At 44.5% G+C, this 27,906-nt stretch overlaps 1 protein-coding gene across 1 annotated transcript in view; it reads right to left on the bottom strand.

Moving 5' to 3' along the window:
• The window catches only part of LOC142212645 (DNA topoisomerase I, mitochondrial-like), a 112,339-nt gene that overhangs the window by 10,452 nt on the left and 73,981 nt on the right, over positions 1–27,906 (bottom strand). The window contains exons 10-15 of the mRNA XM_075280619.1: positions 25,297–25,441; positions 21,142–21,285; positions 20,642–20,827; positions 19,975–20,043; positions 1,832–1,946; positions 306–433 (exon numbers count right to left, since the gene is read on the bottom strand). Of these exons, the coding sequence (XP_075136720.1) occupies positions 306–433; positions 1,832–1,946; positions 19,975–20,043; positions 20,642–20,827; positions 21,142–21,285; positions 25,297–25,441 (787 nt within the window). The remainder of the gene's footprint in view (positions 1–305; positions 434–1,831; positions 1,947–19,974; positions 20,044–20,641; positions 20,828–21,141; positions 21,286–25,296; positions 25,442–27,906) is intronic.

The raw sequence follows: 27,906 nt of genomic DNA, 5'->3' as shown, positions 1-27,906 counted from the left end.
GGCCACCTTAAGATGTTTCCAAGGCAGAGAAGATGCTCTGGAAACATCGTGGGGTGGTCCTGGAGGCAGCGCTACCTCACCACTCACCTATCAGCAGCAGCGCTGCTCCAGCGCCCTCCCACAGATGTCTTTCACTGCGGACCAGTCATGTGACATTTTCAATTACCGTATTGACTTGAGTATAAGTCGAGGCGCACTATTTCAGCACAAAAACTGTGCTGGAAAACTCGGCTTATACTCGAGTATATACGGTAATTGTACAACTTTTTATTACGCACATTATTACACATAATTGTATTACCTACCTTAGATCTCAGATTAGCCATGGATTGATCGAATGTTTTTGGTGGTGCACGTTGATGGTTGCAAAGTATAGCAACCGCTCTGTTGGCTCTGTTGTAAGACAGGATCTTTCCTGGGGCCGTGTCTTCCGCTGAGGGAAAACAAACAAAGAGGTGTTAAGAATATATAAAAGAAAAGAAAAAAGGTGGAGAAAAAAAAAAAAGCCATCCTGTATTCTAAAAATTCTTATCCTCAATTGTACACAATGTAGTGCGAAAGTTTTAGGCAGGTGTAGATAAGGATGCCAGTTGAGAATGCTTTCAAAAATAGAAATAATAGTTTATTTTTGTCAGTTAAAATAAAGTGAAGTGAAGTGAATGAACAAGAGAGAAATCTAAAATCCCATCAGTATTTGGTGTGACCGCCCTTTACTTTCAAAACCAGCGTCTATTCTTCTATCTACACTTGCACACAGCTTGTGTTACCGGAACAGGGGTTGCTGTCTTTTTGTGACAATAGCCAATGTAGGCCATTTACTTTCCCTTGGTAATTTAATGAAAATGGGTTGCGGGTCATAGGACACCCTCATTCATGGATCTCAACCAGTAAGGACAGTACAAGTTCAGAAAAACATGGCTGCTTTCTTCCACTGAAATTTAATGGGGCTGAGCTACAATACCATACAGAACCAATAGATAGGCGTGGTGCTGTTTTGGAAGAAAGTAGACACTTGTTTGTAATCTTGGAAATCCATTTAAAAGTCATGGAATCATAAGGGCAATTCCTTGTATGCAATCTTCTAGACGGTAGAATGCAATATTTTTCTGCATTTTCACCTTGTGACGCTAGATTCACACTAGCATTCGGCTCTCCGTCGTTCGGGTCTGCATGGGGACCCAAAAGACGTAGGAACTGTCCGCTAAGAAAACAGACACCTGTGGTCCCCATAGACTATAATGTGGTCCCCATAGACTATAATGTGGTCTGTTAGAGGACTTAAGTCCACTGGTTCAGTAAAAAAAAAAAAATCGACAGAGAAAAGTCCTCCATGCAGGACTTTTCTCTCTGCCAATTTTAGACAGAATCTGCGGTGGAGACTCCAATGCAGATGTGAACCTCTGGATAGATGCACATATACAATGTAGCCACCCATGCACAAGGGGCTCTCCTGTAGCACTAGGTGTTATGCAGTCATACTGCTTGAGATCCTATAACTATATTCTTAGTCTTCAGGCAGTTCAGTCGTTTTATCCTAATATTTGTTTAACATATAAAATAAAATCACTAGTTTAATATCTATTACCATATCTCAGGAGTATTCATGGGATTTATGTCAAAACAAGCAAAGAATTGCTCATTAAATTTAATATACTGTTTTATCACAGATGCATTATACCCACTGCCCGATCTGGGGAATTTATGTAAATCTATAAACAGTAACACTTTATTTAACAACTAGCCATTAGCAAAAGGAGGCTGTAATGCAAAGCCTGGTATATCAGCAGCGCACAGTGCACACAGGGCTTTGGATCAAGTGATGGATTCTTACGATCTGTGAGTTCCTGAAGCTGCTGTTGTAGCGTGACCGAGGCGTTGTATGTCCTGAAAACCTTTGCTGTCAGTCCTTCCATTAGCGACTGCAAGTGTTTGTTCAGCATTGGTGTCTGCAAAAACAGGCAACAGGATTTAGATTTTCATGACTGGCTTACATACAATTTCCATTCTTTAACTCACTGAGTTTGAAGATGGAAACCCCATAGAAAAATCCTGTAAGCTACACAGTCTAAGCTGAAGCAGCTAGTAATACAACGATGGGTCTTTGGTATTTGGGCTTTCAACTTAAAACAATATCAAAACAATGGGCACCTTGGCAGAACCGATCAGGCAATTTTAACACATTCATGTCAATGGCTTGTGCTTTATTTACTCATTGCCTGCTGATAACTAGAGATGAGCGAACACTAAAATGTTCGAGGTTCGAAATTCGATTCGAACAGCCGCTCAATGTTCGTGTGTTCGAACGGGTTTCGAACCCCATTATAGTCTATGGGGAACAGATACTCGTTAAGGGGGAAACCCAAATCCGTGTCTGGAGGGTCACCAAGTCCACTATGACACCCCAGGAAATGATGCCAACACCTCTGGAATGACACTGGGACAGCAGGGGAAGCATGCCTGGGGGCATCTAACACACCAAAGACCCTCTATTACCCCAACATCACTGCCTAACAACTACACACTTTCCACATTCAAAAAAACCTCTATCAAAGTGGGAAAATACCTGGAAACCTTCTTTACTCCCCAAATGGATGGACACAAACCCCAATTTAAGCTCAACAAACAGTAACAACCACCCCTTTAAATCACGTTCCCCATGACAACCACAAATGGAATAGGCAATGGGAATTCCAAAAGCCCTCACCCTTAACTGTCATTTTGAGTGTGTGTGTGTGTGTGTGTGTGTGTGTGATGTGGTAAGACCTTCCAAAATTCACTTTTCTAGCCCTTAACATGAGCCCTTCCAAACAAAGTTACATGACCTTAAGCTGAGCTACCAGCAGAGATTGAGGCCCTTGGCATGAGTAGAGCCTTGCACCAGCAGTGTTTTTGGCACTTAGGGTGAGTTGAGCCTTGTACCAGCGTGTGTCCCTTAACATCAGGCGGGCCCTAAGTTCTGCGCTTTGCACAAAAGTTCCACATTAACTAGGCTGAATGGTACAAAGATTAGTAGGCCCGAGAACCAGGAACAGGTCTTGCAATGGCTGTCGGATAACGCTTAAAGCACATTGTCCACCAGCCAGTCAGCCTCTACCTCCTCTTACCCAACAGTCTTGTCCTCCTTCCACCCAAAATTCCCAATCTTCTCAGAACAATAACCCCAACTGTCCCTGCTCCCCAGAGCTGTTCTCCCTTCCTTTGACTGTACCGCAACCTGCCCCTCCATTTCGCGATTCCACGGACCTAACAGACGAGTATCTGTGTCCAGATGCTCAAACACTAGAGTCTCCTCCATTCCATCTCCGGTCGATTTGGTGGCGGATGACCAGCAACCCACCCTCATCGACGACGATGAGACGCAGTTGCTGTCAGGGCAGCCAGTTGACATGCGCATTGTGCAGGAGGAGGAGGCGAGACAGGAGTTGGAAGAGGAGGTGGTGGACGACGAGGACACCGACCCCACCTGGACAAGGCAGATGTCAAGCTGGGAAAGTAGTGTGGATGTTGAGGCAGGTGCAGCACCAAAAAGGGTAGCTAGAGGCAGAGACATGTCCAGAGGCAGAGGTCAGCTGCTTTGCCGAAGCCAGGCCAGACCCGGAATGTCCGAAGATGTTCCCTTTTGTACCCAGCCCAGAAAAACTCCCCCATCGAGGGCACGTTTCTTGAAGGTGTAGAGTTTTTTCAAGGAATGCGCCGAGGACAGATATAGTGTCGTCTACACAATTTGCCTCTCGAAATCGAGTAGGGGCCCTGAGAAGAGCAACCTGTCCACCACTTCAATGCACCGTCATTTGGAATCCAAGCAATGGAATCAGTGGCAGGCAGCAACGGCAGGACAAACGTCGCCCGCCGTTCATGCCACTGCCTCTGCTCACAGTGCTGGCGATGCACTCCAGAGGACGAGCCAGGACATCACTTCATCTGCCTCCGCCACTTTGTTGACTTCTCCCTCATCCTCCCCTGTTTCTGTCTTATCTCCTTCTCCTGCACCATCAAAGGCACCATCAGGCGCTTCTTTACAACAACCCACCATCTCTCAGACATTGGAGCGCCGGCAGAAATACACCGCTAACCACCCACCCACGCAAGCCTAGAACGCCAACATCGCTAAACTGCTGGCCCAGGAGAGGTTGGCGTTCCGGCTTGTTGAAACTCCCGCCTTCCCGGACCTGATGGCAACTGTGGCACCTCACTATGCCGTCCCTAGCCGTCTCAACTTCTCCCGGTGTGGCGTCCCCGCCTTGCACCAGCACGTGTCACTCAACATCAGGTGGGCCCTTAGTTCCGCGCTTTGCTGCAAGGTCCACTTGACCACCGACACTTGGACAAGCGCCTGTGGTCAGGGATGCTGCAGTGCTTATCTTTAATGACAGGCAGGGTGAATGTGGTGGAGTCTGTTCCCCGGGTGCAAACTGGGGTGGCCTATCTCCTCTCCCAGGCCAAAATTCATGGCAGGAGTAGACTGAAACCCTACGACGCTGCAACCTCCACCACAGCTACTAGCGGCAAACGCTAAAACACTGGTGTGGGGAGACGTCAGCAGGCGGTGCTGAAGCTCATCAGCTTGGGGGACAGACAGCACAGTGCCTCCGAGGTCAGGGATGCCATCCTGGCTGAGATGGCATTTTTTTTTCCCTGCTACACCTGGGGCCTGGCATTTTTACGCCTGTGATAATGGCTGGAACCTGGTAGCGGCTCTGGAGCTTGCCAGCCTCCAACACGTTCCATGTTTGGCCCACGTCTAACCTAGTGGTGCAAAGTTTTTTAAAAACATACCCAAATGTACCGAAGCTACTGTTGAAAATGCGGCGCTTGTGCGCCCACTTTTGCAAGTGCACAGGAGTCGCTGCTAGCCTAAAAACACTCTAGCAAGGCCTACATCTGTCCAAACACAGGCTGTTGTCCGTCATTCACACACACGCTGAAACCCTACAATACCATATCTTGAGCAGGGTGTGTGAGCTGCACAGACCTTTGATGGAGTTCCATCTACAAAACCCAAGGGTTCCTCAAAGTCAGCAACCAAAGTTTCTGCACCATGAGTTTCCAGGGGTGGCAGAGTTATGGCTAGGGGAAGAGGCATGGATAGGGATGATGTCTAGGGGCAAAAGCAGTGTGGATGTGGAGGCAAGCTAAGCAGGAAAAACTGGGGGTACAAGCTAAGGCATGGACTGGGGTGATGTCTAGGGGCAAAAGCAGTGTGGATGTGGAGGCAAGCTAAGCAGGAAAAACTGGGGATACAAGCTAAGGCATGGACTGGGGTGATGTCTAGGGGCAAAAGCAGTGTGGATGTGGAGGCAAGCTAAGCAGGAAAAACTGGGGGTACAAGCTAAGGCATGGACTGGGGTGATGTCTAGGGGCAAAAGCAGTGTGGATGTGGAGGCAAGCTAAGCAGGAAAAACTGGGGGTACAAGCTAAGGCATGGACTGGGGTGATGTCTAGGGGCAAAAGCAGTGTGGATGTGGAGGCAAGCTAAGCAGGAAAAACTGGGGGTACAAGCTAAGGCATGGACTGGGGTGATGTCTAGGGGCAAAAGCAGTGTGGATGTGGAGGCAAGCTAAGCAGGAAAAACTGGGGGTACAAGCTAAGGCATGGACTGGGGTGATGTCTAGGGGCAAAAGCAGTGTGGATGTGGAGGCAAGCAAAGCAGGGAAAATGGTGGCTAGAGGCAAAGGGATGTCCATAGGCAGCAAGGGCAAAGATGCAAAACTCTCCCGTTTCAAGAATTTTCCTGACTTGTTTCCCCACAAAACATTCCTGGGAGGAGGGCTGAAACACCACCCTCCTCCTCCTCCGCTGTTAGATTTACCCCAGCTACGAGCTGAAAACGCTGCAACACTGGTGTGGGGAGACGTCAGCAGGCTGGGCTGAAGCTCATCAGCTTGGGAGACGGACAGCACACTGCCTCTGAGGTCAGGGATGCCATCCTGGATGAGATGGCAATTTGTTTATCCCCGCTGCCCCTGGGGCCAGGTTTTTTAGCTTGTTGGAGGGCTCTGGAGCTTGCCAGCCTCCAACACGTTCCATGCCTGGCCCACATGTTCAATGTAGTGGTGCAATGATTTTTAAAAACATACCCCAAATTAGCTGAGCTAAGGGTGAAAGTGCGGCACTTGGACACCCACTTTCCCAAGTCTACAGTACCTGGAGCTAGCCGCAATACACTCCAGCAAGGCCTACATCTGCCTGAAGCACCTACTGTTGTGCGAGGTCACCACACGCTCTAACCCTAGATACCGTATGTTCAGCAGGGTGTGTGAGCAGCAGAGACCTTTGATGGAGTACCAGCTACAAAACCCAAGGGTTCCTCAGAGTCAGCTCCCTCACTTTCTGCACCATGAGTTTCCATGGGTGGCAGACTTATAGCTAGAGGCACAGGCATGGATAGGGGTGATGTGTAGGGGCAAAAGCAGTGTGGATGTGGAGGCAAGCTAAGCAGCAAAAACTGGGGGTACAAGCAGCCGGTGACATCATCACTGACAAGCACAGCTGTCTGTCAGCTGACAGGCTGACTTTCACCAAAATGAACAGACAATGGATAGACTCATCATATACATGTCAGTTACATGACAAATTTAGTGCAATTTGCAAGTCCAAGATGGTTTGGAGATCTGCGGAGAGGAATCTCACCACCTCTTGCGGGTGCCATCATTTGGAAGGCAAGCCCTGGGCTCAGTGGGTGAGAGCAAGCGCAGGATAATCGTCGTTTGGCCTGGCGGCCACTGCCTCTTCCACTGTTGACAGGGCTGGCGCTGCAGTCCAGACCAGGAGCCAGGACACCTCCACATCTGCCTCTGACACTTTGGGGAGTTCACCCTTATCCTCACCTTTTCCTGCCATTTCTCCTTTTGCCCGCGCCATCATGCGCCTCTTCCCAGCAACTCCCCATCTCCCAAGCCTTTCATTTCATGCTAAAGTACAGCGCAACCCACCCACATGCCCAAGGCTTCAACGGCCTCATCTCAAGAAATCTGGCCCAGGAGATGTTGGAATCCCGGCTGGGGGACACTCTGCCCTTTTTGGGCAGAGTGTCTACTGCGCCACCGCACTGTGCCGTCCACACCAGCACTTTCCCCCAAACATGAGGCGGTCCCTAAATTCAGCGCTTAGCCCTAAAGTTCCATGTGACCAGTTACGAATGGACAAGTGCATGCGGACAGGGACGCTACCTTTCAATTTGGGCACAGTGGTTGAATGTAGTTGAGGCGTGGACCGGGTCGCAAAATGTGGTGGCCTGACTTGTCTCCCCACACAACATTCCTGGGAGGAGGGCTGAAACACCACCCTCCTCCGCTGTTAAATTGACCCCAGCTACGAGCTGGAAACGCTGCAACACTGGTGTGGGGAGACGTCAGCGGGCCGTGCTGAAGCTCATCAGATTGGGGGCCAGACAGCACACTGCCTACAAAGTGAGTCATGCCATCCTCGATGAGACGGCAATGTGGTTTTTGCCACTGCACCTGGGCCCAGGCATGTTGTCATGTGTGATAATGGCCGTAACCTGGGATTGGCTCTGTAGCTTGGCAGCCTGCAACATATTCCATGCCTGGGCCACGTTTTTAACTCATTGCTGCTAATCTTTTGAAAAAGGTACCCCAATGTTCCTGAGCTACTGGTGAAAGTGTGGCGCTTGTGCGGATAGTTTTTAAAGTGTATAGTTGCCGCTGCTAGCCTCTATGCACTCCTACAACGCCTGTACCTGCTGGAACAACGGCTGTTGTGCGACGTCTCCACACTGCTGGCACTAAACATATCATGTGTTGAGCAGAGTGTGTGAGCAGCACAGACCTTTGATGTAGTTCCAACTCCAAAACCCTCGGGTTCGTCAAAGTCAACTCCCTCAGTTGCTCAACCATGAGTGGCCATGGGTGGCAGACTTATGTGAAATCCCATCCCATCCATTGCACTGGACACGAAACATTAGCATGCGCTCAGCACAACTTCGGATATGGCAGATGCGTTAAGCAGGGTGCAGGGTACAACACAGACCAGGCCCGAGCACCAGGAACAGGTGTTAGAAATACTGCAGCATCTGCCATTTCCTTCCAATTTTGGGGTTTTGGACCCGCCACCGACTTGTCTGGACCTAAGTGGGGATCATGAGACACAGTTGCCATCAAGGCAAGCTGTGGTCATGTGCGGTTTGCAGTAAGGGGGCAGTGCGCAATTGGAAGAGGAGTTGGTGGATGACGAGGCCACCGACCCCACATGGACAGGGGTGATGTCTAGGGGCTAAAGCAGTGTAGATGTAGAGGGAAGCTAAATCAACAAAAAACCTGGGTAGAAGCAAAGGCATAAACTGGGGTGATGTTTAGGGGTGAAAGCAGAGTAGATGTGGAGGGAAGCTAAGCAGCAAAAACAGTGGGTAGAAGCAAAGGCATGCAAAACTCTACCCTGTTGGAAGACTTATTCCTAGGTCTGGAACACGTTAATGGCCCCCCTGGACAAATTACTGCCACTCAGGGGCCTAGTGTCACCAGGAGGGACAAGTATAGGCGCATGTTGTGGGAATACCTGGCCGACACCAGCTCTGTCCTCTCCGATCCCTCTGTGCTCTACAGCCTAAACTTATTTTCTCATCTTTTTTTCTGAACTGCACATCTCTTACCTGCTTCCTTTGGGATCTTAGAAATGGTGGTCCACTTCCACAGATGGTAACTTCAATAGACAGTGTAACGGGAGTAGCTGAGGGATCGCTGTCTTAACCACTTTTTGGCACAAAATTAACTTCCAAAGCCAAATATGGTGCAAGTATATGATGCAAGGACACCTACACACCTATCTCTGACACATTGGGGAGTTCACCCTCATGCGCCCTTTTGGCCTGCACCATCATGCGCCTCTTCCCAGCCACTCCACATTTCCCAAGCTTTTCATTGCAGGCAGAAGTACAATACAACCCACCCCCATGCCCAAGCCTGTAACAGCCTCATCGATAAACTGCTGGCCCTGGAGATGTTGGTGTTTGTTTATGCTTCTGGAGACCCAGGCCTTCCGTCAGCAGATGGCAGCTGGGGCACCTCCCTATGCTGGGCCTAGCCGTTACTACTTCTCTTGGTGTGCTGTCTCTGCCTTGCGCCTGCATGTGTCCCATAACATCAGTCGGGCCCAGAGCTCTGCGCTTTGCTGCAAGGTCCACTTGACCACCGACACATGGACAAGCGCCTGTGGTCAGGGATGCTGCAGTGCTTATCTTTAATGACAGGCAGGGTGAATGTGGTGGAGTCTGTTCCCCGGGTGCAAACTGGGGTGGCCTATCTCCTCTCCCAAGCCAAAATTCATGGCAGGAGTAGACTGAAACCCTACGAAGCTGCAACCTCCACCCCAGCTACTAGCGGAAAACACTGTAACACTGGCATGGGGAGATGTCAGTAGGCCGTGCTGAAACTGATCAGCTTGGGGGACAGACAGCACAGTGCCTCCGAGGTCAGGGATGCCATCCTGGCTGAGATGGCATTTTTTTTTCCCTGCTACACCTGGGGCCTGGCATTTTTGCGCCTGTGATAATGGCTGGAACCTGGTAGCAGATCTGGAGCTTGCCAGACTCAAACACGGTCCACGCATGGCCCACGTTTTCCAACTTGTTGGTGCCATGTTTCTTTGAAACCTACACCATTGTGCCTGATATACAGGTCAAAGTGGGGCCATTTTCGTAAGTGAGAACTAGCCTCTGCTAGGCAGAAAACATTCAGAGCACACTCCTCTCATCTTCGCACCGTTGGCTGGCGGAGGAAGACGAGGGGGTTGGAGTGGCATCTGATGTCCCTATCCCACACGAGGCTAGAGGGTGCACTTCAGTGCATCCCATTGCTTCACCACAAATGGTGTGAAGGGGAGTGGAAAATGGAGGAAATGGAGAGTGACCCTTACAGTTGGGGCCAGCAAAGGCATGCCAAGTAACACACTGGCACACATGGCTGACTTCATCTTGGGTTGCTTTTCAACACATATTTCACATCATGAAGAACAAATAATACTGGATTTTTTCAAGCCTCGAACCCCGGTCTAGGTCTAATGTCTGTTCCTTTCTTATATTAGGGGAGAGGGAAAAAAAATTACTTCAGTGATACGTTTAGCGTACATAGACTGACTATTAATGTGTATCCTACTTAGTGTTGTTAGGGTTACACACCGTCACAACCTGGCTAAAGCTTCTATAGCTGTTAATAAAGTCAACATAACTTTACGGTATCCAAAAAGACAGCTGGTACCGACAGAGAGCAAGACAAATGTCACCCAAAGCTGTGAGCTCTGAACACCCACAGTGACTTTGGCGTCATCATCATTATAAGGGAGCGGGTGGTAATAAATAACTTGGCAGTGCCTAAAACCCAAAAAGCTTATACAACTATATTTACATTAAGATACACAAATGAAACTTTTCAGTAGCATGTCATGAGACAAGCTGATAAGCTCTTCCTTTGTGCAGTGCTATTTGAAAGTTAAACGCTGCCTTTATTTTAATTCTGGAGAAGGTGCAGACATTAGATTTAGAACATGTTGTCTTCATTGTCCAAATCCTCTATATAGGTAACGTGTTTTTCGGGCCGAGCTGTCTGGGAACGAGCTGGTGCAGCACTGACAACCTGGGTGAATATGGCAAGAGCCTGAGATGTAGGGTGAATGAATCCCCAAATTATTTGTGGAATTCCCAGTGAGACAATGGCACTGTATACCAGTATTAAAAATTGTGGGTGCACATAACCCCCATATATTCTTTGAATTCCCAGTGAGACAATGGCACTGTATACCAGTAGTAAAAATTGTGGGTGCACATAACCCCCATATATTCTTTGAATTCCCAGTGAGACAATGGCACTGTATAGCAGTAGCAAAAATTGTGGGTGCACGTCACCCCAATATATTCTTTGAATTCCCAGTCAGACAATGGCACTGTATACCAGTAGTAAAAATTGTGGGTGCACATAACCCCCATATATTCTTTGAATTCCCAGTCAGACAATGGCACTGTATACCAGTATTAAAAATTGTGGGTGCACATAACCCCCATATATTCTTTGAATTCCCAGTGAGACAATGGAACTGTATAGCAGTAGCAAAAATTGTGGGTGCACGTAACCCCCATATATTCTTTGAATTCCCAGTCAGACAATGGCACTATATACCAGTATTAAAAATTGTGGGTGCACATAACCCCCATATATTCTTTGAATTCCCAGTCAGACAATGGCACTGTATACCAGTATTAAAAATTGTGGGTGCACGTAACCCCCATATATTCTTTGAATTCCCAGTCAGACAATGGCACTGTATACCAGTATTAAAAATTGTGGGTGCACATAACCCCCATATATTCTTTGAATTCCCAGTCAGACAATGGCACTGTATACCAGTAGTAAAAATTGTGGGTGCACATAACCCCCATATATTCTTTGAATTCCCAGTCAGACAATGGCACTGTATAGCAGTAGCAAAAATTGTGGGTGCACGTCACCCCAATATATTCTTTGAATTCCCAGTCAGACAATGGCACTGTATACCAGTAGTAAAAATTGTGGGTGCACATAACCCCCATATATTCTTTGAATTCCCAGTCAGACAATGGCACTGTATACCAGTATTAAAAATTGTGGGTGCACATAACCCCCATATATTCTTTGAATTCCCAGTGAGACAATGGAACTGTATAGCAGTAGCAAAAATTGTGGGTGCACGTAACCCCCATATATTCTTTGAATTCCCAGTCAGACAATGGCACTATATACCAGTATTAAAAATTGTGGGTGCACATAACCCCCATATATTCTTTGAATTCCCAGTCAGACAATGGCACTGTATACCAGTATTAAAAATTGTGGGTGCACGTAACCCCCATATATTCTTTGAATTCCCAGTCAGACAATGGCACTGTATACCAGTATTAAAAATTGTGGGTGCACATAACCCCCATATATTCTTTGAATTCCCAGTCAGACAATGGCACTGTATACCAGTAGTAAAAATTGTGGGTGCACATAACCCCCATATATTCTTTGAATTCCCAGTCAGACAATGGCACTGTATAGCAGTAGCAAAAATTGTGGGTGCACGTCACCCCAATATATTCTTTGAATTCCCAGTCAGACAATGGCACTGTATACCAGTAGTAAAAATTGTGGGTGCACATAACCCCCATATATTCTTTGAATTCCCAGTGAGACAATGGAACTGTATAGCAGTAGCAAAAATTGTGGGTGCACATAACCCCCATATATTCTTTGAATTCCCAGTCAGACAATGGCACTATATACCAGTATTAAAAATTGTGGGTGCACATAACCCCCATATATTCTTTGAATTCCCAGTCAGACAATGGCACTGTATACCAGTATTAAAAATTGTGGGTGCACATAACCCCCATATATTCTTTGAATTCCCAGTGAGACAATGGAACTGTATAGCAGTAGCAAAAATTGTGGGTGCACGTAACCCCCATATATTCTTTGAATTCCCAGTCAGACAATGGCACTGTATACCAGTATTAAAAATTGTGGGTGCACATAACCCCCATATATTCTTTGAATTCCCAGTGAGACAATGGAACTGTATAGCAGTAGCAAAAATTGTGGGTGCACGTAACCCCCATATATTCTTTGAATTCCCAGTCAGACAATGGCACTGTATACCAGTAGTAAAAATTGTGGGTGCACATAACCCCCATATATTCTTTGAATTCCCAGTCAGACAATGGCACTGTATAGCAGTAGCAAAAATTGTGGGTGCACGTCACCCCAATATATTCTTTGAATTCCCAGTCAGACAATGGCACTGTATACCAGTAGTAAAAATTGTGGGTGCACATAACCCCCATATATTCTTTGAATTCCCAGTCAGACAATGGCACTGTATACCAGTATTAAAAATTGTGGGTGCACATAACCCCCATATATTCTTTGAATTCCCAGTGAGACAATGGAACTGTATAGCAGTATTAAAAATTGTGGGTGCACGTAACCCCCATATATTCTTTGAATTCCTAGTCAGACAATGGCACTGTATACCAGTATTAAAAATTGTGGGTGCACATAACCCCCATATATTCTTTGAATTCCCAGTGAGACAATGGAACTGTATAGCAGTAGCAAAAATTGTGGGTGCACGTAACCCCCATATATTCTTTGAATTCCCAGTCAGACAATGGCACTATATACCAGTATTAAAAATTGTGGGTGCACATAACCCCCATATATTCTTTGAATTCCCAGTCAGACAATGGCACTGTATACCAGTATTAAAAATTGTGGGTGCACATAACCCCCATATATTCTTTGAATTCCCAGTGAGACAATGGAACTGTATAGCAGTAGCAAAAATTGTGGGTGCACGTAACCCCCATATATTCTTTGAATTCCCAGTCAGACAATGGCACTGTATACCAGTATTAAAAATTGTGGGTGCACATAACCCCCATATATTCTTTGAATTCCCAGTGAGACAATGGAACTGTATAGCAGTAGCAAAAATTGTGGGTGTACGTAACCCCCATATATTCTTTGAATTCCCAGTCAGACAATGGCACTATATACCAGTATTAAAAATTGTGGGTGCACATAACCCCCATATATTCTTTGAATTCCCAGTCAGACAATGGCACTGTATACCAGTATTAAAAATTGTGGGTGCACATAACCCCCATATATTCTTTGAATTCCCAGTGAGACAATGGAACTGTATAGCAGTAGCAAAAATTGTGGGTGCACATAACCCCCATATATTCTTTGAATTCCCAGTCAGACAATGGCACTATATACCAGTAGTAAAAATTGTGGGTGCACATAACCCCAATATATTCTTTGAATTCCCAGTGAGACAATGGCACTGTATACCAGTATTAAAAATTGTGGGTGCACATAACCCCCATATATTCTTTGAATTCCCAGTGAGACAATGGCACTGTATAGCAGTAGCAAAAATTGTGGGTGCACGTCACCCCAATATATTCTTTGAATTCCCAGTCAGACAATGGCACTGTATACCAGTAGTAAAAATTGTGGGTGCACATAACCCCCATATATTCTTTGAATTCCCAGTCAGACAATGGCACTGTATACCAGTATTAAAAATTGTGGGTGCACATAACCCCCATATATTCTTTGAATTCCCAGTGAGACAATGGAACTGTATAGCAGTATTAAAAATTGTGGGTGCACGTAACCCCCATATATTCTTTGAATTCCCAGTCAGACAATGGCACTGTATACCAGTAGTAAAAATTGTGGGTGCACATAACCCCCATATATTCTTTGAATTCCCAGTGAGACAATGGCACTGTATAGCAGTAGCAAAAATTGTGGGTGCACGTCACCCCAATATATTCTTTGAATTCCCAGTCAGACAATGGCACTGTATACCAGTAGTAAAAATTGTGGGTGCACATAACCCCCATATATTCTTTGAATTCCCAGTCAGACAATGGCACTGTATACCAGTATTAAAAATTGTGGGTGCACATAACCCCCATATATTCTTTGAATTCCCAGTGAGACAATGGAACTGTATAGCAGTATTAAAAATTGTGGGTGCACGTAACCCCCATATATTCTTTGAATTCCCAGTCAGACAATGGCACTGTATACCAGTATTAAAAATTGTGGGTGCACATAACCCCCATATATTCTTTGAATTCCCAGTGAGACAATGGCACTGTATAGCAGTAGCAAAAATTGTGGGTGCACGTCACCCCAATATATTCTTTGAATTCCCAGTCAGACAATGGCACTGTATACCAGTAGTAAAAATTGTGGGTGCACATAACCCCCATATATTCTTTGAATTCCCAGTCAGACAATGGCACTGTATACCAGTATTAAAAATTGTGGGTGCACATAACCCCCATATATTCTTTGAATTCCCAGTGAGACAATGGAACTGTATAGCAGTAGCAAAAATTGTGGGTGCACGTAACCCCCATATATTCTTTGAATTCCCAGTCAGACAATGGCACTATATACCAGTATTAAAAATTGTGGGTGCACATAACCCCCATATATTCTTTGAATTCCCAGTGAGACAATGGCACTGTATACCAGTAGTAAAAATTGTGGGTGCACGTAACCCCCATATATTCTTTGAATTCCCAGTCAGACAATGGCACTGTATACCAGTATTAAAAATTGTGGGTGCACATAACCCCCATATATTCTTTGAATTCCCAGTGAGACAATGGCACTGTATAGCAGTAGCAAAAATTGTGGGTGCACGTCACCCCAATATATTCTTTGAATTCCCAGTCAGACAATGGCACTATATACCAGTAGCAAAAATTGTGGGTGTATATAGCCCCAATTCTATTGCTAGGGGACTTGCAGGGTATTTCTGAGGTGAAGGTGGGGGGGCACACCGTTGGAACGGGGATTTGGGGTGTATATATGGGGTATACGGGAATACACTGTCAGTGTGTTCCATTCAGGATCCTGGGAAAGCTGGGTTGCGGCGATTGAGCCCGTCAGTGCCACGTTACACTGACAAGCTTCTCCCTGGAATTGAAGTTATATGTAAGCCCAATATATTCTTTGAATTCCCAGTGAGACAATGGCACTATATGGCAGTAGCAAAAATAGTGGGTGTATATAGCCCCAATCCTATTGCTAGGGGACTTGCAGGGTATTTCTGGGGTGAAGGTGGGGGGGCACACCGTTGGAACGGGTATCGGGGGTATATATCGGGTATACGGGAATACACTGACAGTGTATTCCATTCAGGATCCTGGGAAAGCTGGGTTGCGGCGATTGAGCCCGTCAGTGCCACGTTACACTGACAAGCTTCTCCCTGGAATTTAGCTCTTATAAGAGCTGTTGGTTGTCTTCTCCTTCCTATCCTAGCCTGTCCCTGCGTACCCAGAATCTAACCCCTAGCTAACTGGACGGAAACCTCCGTCCTCGGTGAATTGCAAGCTCAGAATGACGCGAAGCTGGGCGGCGCTGTTCTTTTAAATTAGAGGTCACATGTTTTCGGCAGCCAATGGGTTTTGCCTACTTTTTTCAACGTCACCGGTGTCGTAGTTCCTGTCCCACCTACCCTGTGCTGTTATTGGAGCAAAAAAGGCGCCAGGGAAGGTGGGAGGGGAATCGAGTAATGGCGCACTTTACCACGCGGTGTTCGATTCGATTCGAACATGCCGAACAGCCTAATATCCGATCGAACATGAGTTCGATAGAACACTGTTCGCTCATCTCTACTGATAACTATGGGAAGAATATGCAAATCTGTCTTCCATGATGGAATTAGGAAGTCAGGTGCCTCAGTGTTGCAAACAATAGAGGGCACTCACTGGAATGTGCAAGCCTGTCTTCCCTGATGTAATTAGGAAGACAGAATCTCAGTGATATGGCCCAATAAAGGCTGCTCCCTTTAACATCATGCTCGACCTTCGAAGAGGCCTTTGTTTTGCAATGATGCTGGGATTATTGCCAGGTATAGTCTCTCAACTGAGGACGGCCGTTTCGATGTTATTGCATCTCGTCAGCCCGGTGTAGAGAAGACTAACCTGGTAGAGGTGAGAGGCTTAGACAGGGTTAAGGGGATATCGTCACTCCTTGGGGAGAGACCACCAAATAGGTGTGTGGAGACACCTATATGGTGGTCTCTCCCCAAGGAGCGACGATATCCCAGTGTCTGTCATACAACACTACCATACACATATCATTATGATAGACACCATGATAATACTTAATGGTTAAAATATGTGCCTTGTATACTGTGAGTACTGTATGATTGTATACAGGTGTGTTTGAGCATAACGTGTATGTGTGAGTATGTATATTTGTCAGTATATATAGTATAGTATGCATGTTCGGTAAGTGGAACATATTCTGTTTTAGGGTTTTATTTTAAAAGGGGGGGGGGTAGTTTAATATAACTTTACAGGTACCTGAATAGCCTTTTTAAAAGCTATTCACGCATATGTGGGGCTCTATCAGCATGATTTTGCTGATAGAGCCCCTTTAATACATTCATGTAAGTATATATTCGACTTACATATGGTATATGAATGTATATAAATGTATATACGCTAATATATATATATATATATATATATATATATATATATATATATATATATATATATATGAGTATATATGAATGTATATCTATCAGTATGTAGGTATATAGTGTGTGCAATTCCATCCACACATTGCAGAAAAATACACGCAACTCTTGTGGTTTTAGAAATTGCAGCATGTCACTTATACCTACAGAAACACCAGCGGTGTCCCTCTAGGTATAAAGGAAGCAGAAAGTCCTCAGAGGAAACCTCTGTGGAGTTGGATGCGTTGCTGACGGGTGTTTTCCCGCAGCACTTTTTTGCTGTGGGACAATTACGCAGCTACAATTCCCCTGCCATGTTTTTAGAAGCCAAGCATTTTAGAATTTGCAGCATCTTCCACATCTTTTTTTCCTGCAATGTGTGGATGAGGTAAGGCCTAGTTTACACGGGGCAAGGGGAGCGTATTTTGGTGCTGATTTTGAAGCGGGAAGCCCTCACTTTTACAAAACAAGTAAAGTGAATGAAATTCAGTCAAACACATCAATTTTCCTTTCTGCTGCAGCCAAGAAACACTGTTTCTGCAGTGTGGGGCTTTAGCCTAAAGAGGTTGTCCACAAACTGGAGCGATCACTGTGGCGACCACCAGAGAGGTGTAGAAATAAAAAAAAGAAAACAAAAAGCCTTCTCACCTGTCCCCAGCACCCTGTTGTCCCCGCTCTGTGTCTATTTGGTCTCATGGCGGCGACTCATTTCTGGAAATCCTGTACCTAATTGGTCTCAGTGATTATATGTGGTGCAGGACTCCCAGCATGAAGGTGCCAGCATGAGACTGAATGGACACTGGTGGCGGACAATGGAGTGCCGGGGACAGATGAGTGTGCTTTTTATTTATTTAGTTTTTATTTTACTCCTCCCGCCCAGCATATGGGTTGCTCCAATTCCTGAACAAATCTTAAAAGCATTTATCCATCTAATATTAATGGCCTGTCCTTAGGATAGGCCATCAATATTACATCTGTGATTATACAACAGCCTGGGTCTCTGCAGATCAGTTTCCAGGACAGCATGGCTACAGATAATGGTAACAATATTAGGAGTCACGCTGCTCACTTACCATACAGTGTGTAGCAGTGGGTTTAGGTAGTGCAGTGGTGCACACTGTATGGCGGGTGAGCAGCATGGCTCCCAATAGGTTATTACCTTTAGCCGTCATGTATCGGTATCGCTGATCTGCAGGGGTCCTGATGGTGGGCCCTAGACACCTCAGTTCGACACTGTGTACTACTGTCCTTATCATTACCTCTTTGCTTTCCCTTCTCTATGAGTAAGTTACAGTTTTCACTAGGATATTGCCTGCTGTTACCCACCAGTCGCTTTTAGAATCTTCATACGTGGTTATGTTCATTTTATTGGCTCTAATATTAAAAGAATTTTCCTTCCATGAACTTTCAGCGATTCATAAATCTAGTTTGCACCAAATTCCTCAGAGACCGTGTTCCCCAATCTGTGGCTCTCCAGGTGTTGTAAAGCCTGTGGACAAGCTGAGGGCTATAGTTTTGCAAAAATCATAGCACTTAAAGTGGACCTTACACCACCTCAATCCCCATCAACACTCTGCATCCTTCAGTAGGTGCCGATCCACTCATTTTTTTCCTCTAGTTTCTACCATTATTAAACATTTGTTAGTTTCAGCCCAATTCTGCTATCTAATGTTACAAAATGTAAGTCCCCGTGTCTGCTCCACTTCAGGACCACCCGCCTGATAGAGTATAACTGTGCTGAAAATAACTTTATTGGGGAACAGTGAAGGTTAGATAAATGTTCCATATATGTCAGAATCAGTGGAGTGGCATCTATTGGAGGTTTAAGTAAGTTGGAGCAAGTGGTAAAAGGTCTTCTTTTAATGTTGCAGATGATTGTTTTAAAGGGATTTTATCATTACAATCCTGTATTTAGCTAAACCCATGTCGGACTAGCTTTCAGAAAGACTATTCTTCCCCTACCTTTAGAAGTCTTCTCCGCACCACTGTTTGGTATATATTCCTGGTTTCTTCATTATGGTAATGAGATTGTCCGTCAGCCATTTTCCTGTAGCCAAACAGGAGAGAAGAGGCGGAGACGGAGAACAAGAACAAGGGGCCACTGGAGAATTTTCTCACAGGACAGGGGATGCCCCCAGTACTGTTTGAGTGCAGGGGACCGCCCCCAGTGCTGCGAGAGAACTCAATACCATAATGAAGAAACCAGGAATATTTATCGAACGGCACAACAGAGAAGACATCTAAAGGTAGGGGAAGAATAGCCTTTCTTAAGGCTATTCCGATGTGGGTTTAGCTAAAAATGGGATTCTGATGATAGAATCCCTTTAATACCTTTCTATCTCCTTGTTCTTGTTTTCTTCACCCTCCTCTTTTATAAATGTACCAAGGAGGCTTTGGCAAGGAGTAAAGAAAGTGGTCAACACAGGGGAGCCAGACAGCTCTTAAAGCACAAAATAATGGCATGATGAAAAGGTCCATTCTACACATTACACACCAACTTATCTGTGTCTCCGGTCTGTGCGCCAATTGTACATTTCTCACACACCAGGAGGACAACTAAATTAATTTGCAGAACAAAGCATATTTCCCTGAATTTGGATGACTGCCACATGCGATTATCTCTGAGCAGCAATGACACCCGCTCCTTGTTCCCTGTATCAGTGAAGCCTCACATTTATTACAGATCTGCGGTACAGACATTCAGTGACTACTATTTTGCAGTCTCTTTAGGTTTTATCATAGGCATGGCAAAGTTTCAGTCCCCCATACTGTCCACTAACCCTTCCACGAGGTGAGATAATGGCAAAAATTGGCAACAACTATTCCCTTTCAATGGGACGCCTTATACCAGCTGGTGACAATAAAGTGGCCAAGAGCTGCCAGTTTTAATAGATCTCTGTTAATCAGTATCCTCGGAGAGGAGTCTACAGGGGTTAATACACTTACGTTCAGTCTGTCAAAGAGATCATCTCCTTCCTGCTTATTCTCCATAAATAGTTGCAGGTTTTTAAATACCTGAAAAAGAAATTGCATCAGAAAGTCATTCAACAAGCACCTGAGGTGGGCCATGCCCAAGGTTCAGGGTGACAGAGAATGGGACTCTGGGAACAAAGCATTTTGATCCCCCAGATACCATGAGGGACCCAGATCCCATAAGAAAAATAAAATAATAGAACTATATAGAAATAAATATATTTCTATCCTTTTAACCCTAATATTTACATCCCAATACTGCCATCAATGACGCCCCCCCCTACTCACCCACTGCCTTCATTTAGTCCCCTTCCACACAAGTTAGTATTCCAATTCTAAAATGCCTGAATAGTGAAGATGTTAATGTTAAAGTCCCTTTTTTCTAGGACAATGAACTGGCTGGAGACCAAAGGCAGTAAAGGTTACTCCTTGGGATCAAGTCCTTTAGAACCCCATAGGAAATGAAAGAACTGGGGAAATTCCTAGTTAACCACTGATTCCAATGTAGGGGCACACCAGGCTGCTACGTGGTTGAGAAGATTGGAAATCGATATACAAGATTATACCTGTGATAGATGTTAGAGCTGACAACCTAATGTTACAATGTAAATGTTAGGTTTGGATATTTGGATGGATTTACCTTTTTTTCCACTGGAACCTTGTTGTAATACCGGATGGAGTCTTTACCCAGGAAGTCAAACTCGACCACATGTTTCTCTCCATTAAGTTCTGGGTAAAGTTTAATGTGCTCGACTCTCAATGAACAACAACCTACGGTGTCTGCCGTCTCTCCTTCTTCCTTTTCATTACCTGCTCTCAGAGCCAGCTGAGGGGGGTGACAGTACAAAGCCGTCAACATAAAATTAAAGGGGAACTCTATTTTGTCAATAGTCTGTGTCTTTCCAGCTTAGTCCACACTTCTGGTACCTTCTACTACCCAGAACTTGCATTTGTGACTGCATTATCTATACATGTAATAAACAGAACATTCGTGTTTACCTCTACCTATTCAATGCAATCGAGTATCAGACGTGAAGATGGTGCCCTGTACTACAGCAACAACTATAGGACAGTCTTCTACTAGTAGTAAAATTTTGTCTAAGTGGAATTAAGTCTGAAAGTAAATAGAAAATCTTGTACCTTGTCAATAAAATATAGAGCTACTGCCCTCTGTCGTATCCTCATCTCTTTTGACTTGAAGTCCTCCCGATATGTTCTCCTAATTTTGTCCACATGATTCTTCAGCTTTCTGGCCACTTCATATTTTTCCCAGTCTTTTTCGCCCTTGGATTAAGAGAAATTTACACAAAAACAAATATTTCCAAACACAGAGCTTAATGGTAGTGTGTAGGAAAATTTCTAAAGTATCTTGTAGATGCTAATTTTATGGACCATCTTCATAAAGGGCTTCGTGAATTTCTAAATTTAGGTCTGGGGAGGTGAAGGTGTGGATAGTGGGGTACATTGTAGGACCAGTTGGGTAATCTGGCGTTGATACATACAGGTGCTGGAAAGAATATTGGATAAAATCTTATAGTTCGTGTATTTAGTGCCCTGCAGTTGTAGTTCCCAATGGTAACACATAGGAACCAACTGTCCTCATGAGCTACAGAACATATACATGCTAAAAAATAGTTTTTTCCTTTTCCACCATTGATCCTATTTCCTTAAAGTGTCTCTTCATAACCTTCACATATTTCCCCGTACATGTAAGTCTTTAACTCTCTCCCTTCCTTCAATTGCTTGTCATCTTCCAGGAGTGAATCACAGTTACTCTCCTCTGGCTATTTATAAAGGGTAGAGCTGCCCCCTGCCAAGCTCATGTACCCCTAAAATTGCAGCTGTGTGTTCTACAAGCTGGAATGACATTGTGATGTCTAAGGGCCTATTCACACGGAGTAAAAGCAGCACGCAATGTGCCGTGTTTACGGGACATTAGCGCCGCGATTTCGACGGTGCATGTTTGCGGTCGCGTTAACGCGCGTTTACGCGGCGCTAACGCGACCGCAAACCTGCACCGTCAAAATCGCGGCGCAAACGTCCCGTAAACGCGGCGCATTGCGCGCCTGTTTACTCCGTGTGACTAGGCCCTTAGGGTGAGTTCACACTACGTAAACGGCAGCTTATTCTGAACGTAAAACAAGTTCAGAATAAGCGGCGTATAAAGCAGTTCCATTCATTTCTATGGGAGCCGGCATACGAGCGCTCCCCATAGAAATGAATGGGCTGCTTTTTTCACTACGAGCACTCCCATTGAAGTGAATGGGATGTGCTGGCGTGTATGGCTAGCTCTGCTCATGCTGAGCCGTACACGCGAGCACATCCCATTCACTTCAATGGGAGTGCTCGTAGTGAAAAAAGCAGCCCATTCATTTCTATGGGGAGCGCTCGTATGCCGGCTCCCATAGAAATGAATGGAACTGCTTTATACGCCGCTTATTCTGAACTTGTTTTACGTTCAGAATAAGCTGCCATTTACGTAGTGTGAAGTTCACACTGAGTAAACGCTAGCTTATTTTGTAGAGTAAAATTACACTTGTAAATTTTGCTATCCCATTGACTACAATGATATTTTTTTACACGTGTAAAAATACGCCTGTAAAAATACGCCTGTAAAATGTCATTGAAGGCAATGGGAGTCTTTACACGTGTATTTTGCAAAAATACACGCGCGTAAATACACGCACGTTTACTCAGTGTGAATGGAAAAAAAAATTAAAAATCATGTCTTCTACCTAGTCTGTTTTAAGAAATTATACAATGACTACCTAAACCCAGAAGCCTGGCACTAGATTCCGGGTTGCCCTTTGCTCTCTCTCTTGACTCCCTATTTATTGTCACTTGACAGCGGTTCAGAACGATCTTCACAAATGTTTTTCCATTTTTATTACCTGTAGTAAAGCAAAAATCAAAGCTTTCCAAGGCTGCCAATGACTGGAGCCAGTTCTGCTCATTCCCTGACTTAATTCACTGCTTTTTTCCTGCCGAGATTTACTCTAATTATGAGAAATGGGCACTTGTGAGTGGTAATAAAACAACAGCACATTGCACCTCAGATGGCTACTGCTCACAATATCCATCAGCTGCAGCCATGGCATGGTCTAATCTACTGCTGCACCACTTCGGTACAAGTGTCAGATGTATGGCACCTGCACCCATATACAGAGGGCGAAGCCATTCATCAAATATTGAGAGGCGAACAGGCCCAGGGTTACAGCATGCCAAGACACATAAAACCCTGGAATGATCTGTGCAGAGGAGGTTGGACACAAGAATCTCTAGGCACATGCTAAAGGATTTCTGACATTTTTAAGACTGCAATAAGCGCTGTGGGTTTGATCTATCAGTTCTACAGCTGACAACAGGAAGCAATAGTCTGCATATAAAGAGAGTATACAAGGGTTTGGTGCCTTTTTAAGCAAAAGTTCTGCTATTTGTATCAATATAAAATGCAAGCCATATTTAAGAAGTATATACATAGAGCTGTGGCCAACACTCTTCTATAATGATGTGTTTTTTCCTAGGGATTATATCATTGTGTATTTAGGTCACTGCACCTTGACGTTATCTTATGTGGGCCCCCCTATGTATAAGGTCCCAGTTATAACCTGCACCCCCTCTAGCTATTCAGCAGTACAGAACTTGCGGCAATCCCCTGTACCATTAAACCAAATTCCTATTACATCTTCACCCCTTAAATACATGCTTAGGAGGTCCCACAAGAGTGCACGCGCCTGCTCTCCTGGTAAATGAGACTATATTTGCAGTTATTTGGCTGGGGAATATTTGAACCCTTCTCAGCAAATGTTAGTGTTTGGCTGCAGATTGAAAATATGACTTCATTTTCAATCTATAGATCCCAACGGGCCTAGAAATGAACTGAATGTGCTCTGCTGAACATAGGAAGCGCCGATGTGTGGAGCGGGGCACAGCAAAGCCCTGGGTAGTAAAATCTAATTTCTAGGAGCTATAAAATGGAAATGGGAGTATTTTGCCTGAGATAAGATTCAGTGTAGTGTAAGAGTTAATGGTAACTCTGCATGTAAAAAAAACCCAGTAAGCTACAAAGCACCCCTATCCATACCCTTGTCTACAGGTTAGCATGAGCATGCCTTTCAGTCCCATACAATGCAGAGCTGTACTCTCTTCCACAAAGGTGTGAACATTGTGGCCTTGTGGCAGTTTACAGGTCTGCAGAGCATGCTGAGATTTGCAGTTCTACAGTAGTTAAAGCTTTATATTAAAGGGTGGGGGGGTTCCAAGATTTTATATTGATGCCTTATCCTTAGGATAGGCCATCAGTGTTAGATCTGTAGGAGTGGAACATGAGAGTCCCTACATTGTTCATCCATAAATTAGGCTGGTTGTATAGCTGTTGTAGCTGGTACTGCAACTTAGCTCACTGAAATGAATGGGACTGAGCAGCGATACCATCTGTAGCTGATACTACAGCTTACGCTAGGTTCACACTAGTGTTTGAGTGTCAGTACGAGACTCCGTCCCTCATTCGGCTTAACGTCTGTAGAGAAAAAAGTCCTGCAAGGAGGACCCTTCTCTCTGCCATTTTTATCAGAAACCAGATGGAAACCCAGGGGGCCCAATTATATTATTTGGGGTCCATGGGTTTACGCCTAACTGCTGTTTAAGCGAATAGGATTTCCATTTTTCTGGTCCCCAAGGGCAGAAACATGAACGCTAGTGTGAACCTAGTGCTCGCTCACTGAAGTGAATGGGACTAAGCTGCAGTACCATCCACACTTGTATGCAAATGTTTGAGGTTCATTGGTTCTACTGATCAGTGGTGATTTCACAGGGTTTAGACCCCATCAGCTGTACGTGCACAGCCTATCCTAAAGAGATGTCAGGCTTAAAGTGTTGAAAAGTGATATTTTGAAATTGCGCTCCTTTCCCTGCTACTCGCATTGTATTCTAGGTGTCAGCTCTTGGGACTACAGAGTAATCTAACAGTAAGATACTTTAGAAGTTTATTGAAAGCTCCTTAATTCAGTCTTCAAGATGTCAAGATGTTGATAACCAGATAAAAGTTAAGAACATCCCAGGATGCCTTTTGTCCTCCCAGTACACAGCTTTCCCCTCTGAAATCCTGCACGATTAATAATCATTGTCCCCTGGCCGGACTAATTTATGTGTGCGGATGTAAACTGAGCACCGGTAACCAAGATAATGAATGGAGCAGGATGATGAGAAGTATGGCATCACCACCCAGTAGCAGAGGTCATCCTGGCATATGTCCAGCAAACTCCAGCACAGAGTAAGTTATAAGAGGTTTCTTACCTTCAGCTTGGAATTTGCATTCAGCATTACATATTTCACTGATCCCTGCACGTTTTCAGTCCAGGAAGCCAACCAAGTAACAGTGTTGTCATGTCGGACTTCTTTCCATTTATGACCACTAGGAGGCGCTGGAATTTTTGAGTCTCTAGATTAAAGGGGAGGCAAAATTTAAAAAAAACAAATACACACACAAAAAAAATTCAATGAACCAAACACTAATAGATGAACAAGAATCTACATTTAAGGTTTTTACAGGATTACAAAAAAGTATGTTTGCCTTTTCTCCAAAACCGTGCCATACCCATCCATGGGTGGCGTGTGATATTGTAAATAAGGTCCATTTACATCTATAGAGCAGAGTTACAACACAACCTGTGGTCAAGTGTGGTGCTGTTTATGGGAGAAAAACTTCTTCGTAATCCTGGACATCCAGTTTAAAAGGAGTCTACATACATGTATTGTGGGGGTTATAATTGTGATACGTACATTGTATGTGAACATCGCAATATTTTATATCAAAAGGTATTAGATGATATACAGTGACATATATGACCATGCAGGCACTTCAAACCTAGATCTACAACTTAAAATATATTACAAAAATTATATGGAGATTTATTGCAGAAGCCAAGCCTCATACACAGCCACATTATGATTTTGTAAACTGGCAGAGAAAGAGGACAATTCATGTCTTCATTGATGTGCAGTATTACATTCCACTAGAAATCCAACAGTACACTGAATTCAGTGCACTGTAGGGTTCCTGGGATGTGCTTCAATGCTGGAGATATCAGTGCTGATATCTCCCCACTGTCAGAAGGTTGGGCCTTACAACCTAGCATCAACAATGAACTGTGAGGAATGACCCCCATCCCCCTCCCAACTGTATTCTTCTCATAGCCTTGTATTGTCAGCGGGGGAGTTTCATACAGCTCAGCATCAGCACAATACAATACAAGGCAATACAATCATCATTGCAATAGAAGGGTAGGTAAAAAAGTACAGTTGGAGGGGAGGGGCGTTCCTCACAGCCCAGGGATGGTGCTAGAGTGTAAGGCCCGCCCTTCTGGCAGTGGGGAGATATCAGTGCAGTTAATTAAAAAAAAAAAAAAATAATTAAAAATTAAAAGGCACCAATATCTCCAGCACAGTTTCAGCTCACTGAACTCTCAACTCTCAGCTTTCTAGCAGTATATAATACCGCACCTCGATGAGGTCATGAAACTTCCTCTTTAATAGAACCCCTATAATGTCTATAGGACCACATTGTACATGTCCAATTCCATACAAAGTATTAGATTTACAGAATCTGCTAGTAATGGAACAAGTGACTTATAAAAGGCTATGTACACACTACCGTTATTAATGTCTGTTGCCGTTATCTGTCATAAGATGACAGCAATGGACATTAACGGTAGCTGAGTAGCAGACGCAGAACCCCTTCCCATCTTCCATTGGCTCTAATGTAAAAAACATGAAGGACACTGTCTTCTGTTAAGTTTAATTTGGACTTTTTCTGCTATCAGAAAAGTAAAACAACACGATGGAAGAAAGGTTGTCAGGTTTTTTGCGTTTAGGTGAATGCAGACGGACACTCTATGGAGGCAGCTCCATCTGCATCTGTTATTTAACGTCCATTGATCCTGTGACGGATGAGAGCAACGGACATTAAATAATGATAGTGTGAACCGAGCCGGATGCAGAACTGTGGAGAGACATGTTATGGTTACAATATATAACCTCCATGCACACGGCTTTGGAGCCTTGCGTTTCACATTCTATATCATACTGGGTCAAAGGGTGCTTGATGTCCAAGATCCTGCTCTGCTGGAAATAGCTCACCTTAAAGCTCTTATTGAGCGCACAGGAAATGTAATATACACCGGGAGCTGAAAGAATTTGCCAAATGTTCACCTTAACTGTAAAGATAAACATTCCCTTTATCTAAATGAAACAGGACCGATGCTTCACAGTCCATAATGTAATCTTTCAATCGTATCACAGGTTATTAAATCTCCACAGAACACAAGAACCGCAATTTCAAACAAATTCAACCTTGCAGCTCAGAGCGGTGTGTCGGAAGTTCAGACCAAGAAGCAAGTGAATTGTGAATTACCTGGCGGGTCACAAGTTCACGATCTGGTTGAAGGAGTAAGAAATGAGTTATATAACGAAAAAAAATAGTTTGGTCTATTGTATTAGACTTTATTGTCCTTTTCTGCTAAATAAATCCCCCTGCAGGTGGCAGTGTTGTACATGAAATGGCGCAATGATGGATCTGCTCGCTTTATTATTATCGCGGTAATGGAGAGCAGGATTCTGCAATTCTGAAGGTTCCCATTTCAGGCTGAAAGATTTTAAAATGCAAATAAAAAGCTTAAGGTAACCAAGGATTTAGTAACTAGGGGTTATAGATAATGCACTATGTATTAGATGCCCTTATACAATGTGCTTTTCAGGTACCTTTAAAGACGCATGAAAAGCCATTTGAAAAATGCAGGTAAAAAACAAATGTTCATTGAATAAAAGGAGAATGTGCCCTTTTACATGGATTTTTCTCATGTATTTTCATGCGTTTTTAATTGTACTTGCCTCACGGGCGCCCTTAAA

Source organism: Leptodactylus fuscus, chromosome 7, assembly GCF_031893055.1.
Source record: "Leptodactylus fuscus isolate aLepFus1 chromosome 7, aLepFus1.hap2, whole genome shotgun sequence".
NCBI lineage: Eukaryota > Metazoa > Chordata > Amphibia > Anura > Leptodactylidae > Leptodactylus > Leptodactylus fuscus.
Note: the sequence above shows the minus strand (reverse complement) of the source record. Positions and strands in the feature narration are given on the sequence as shown.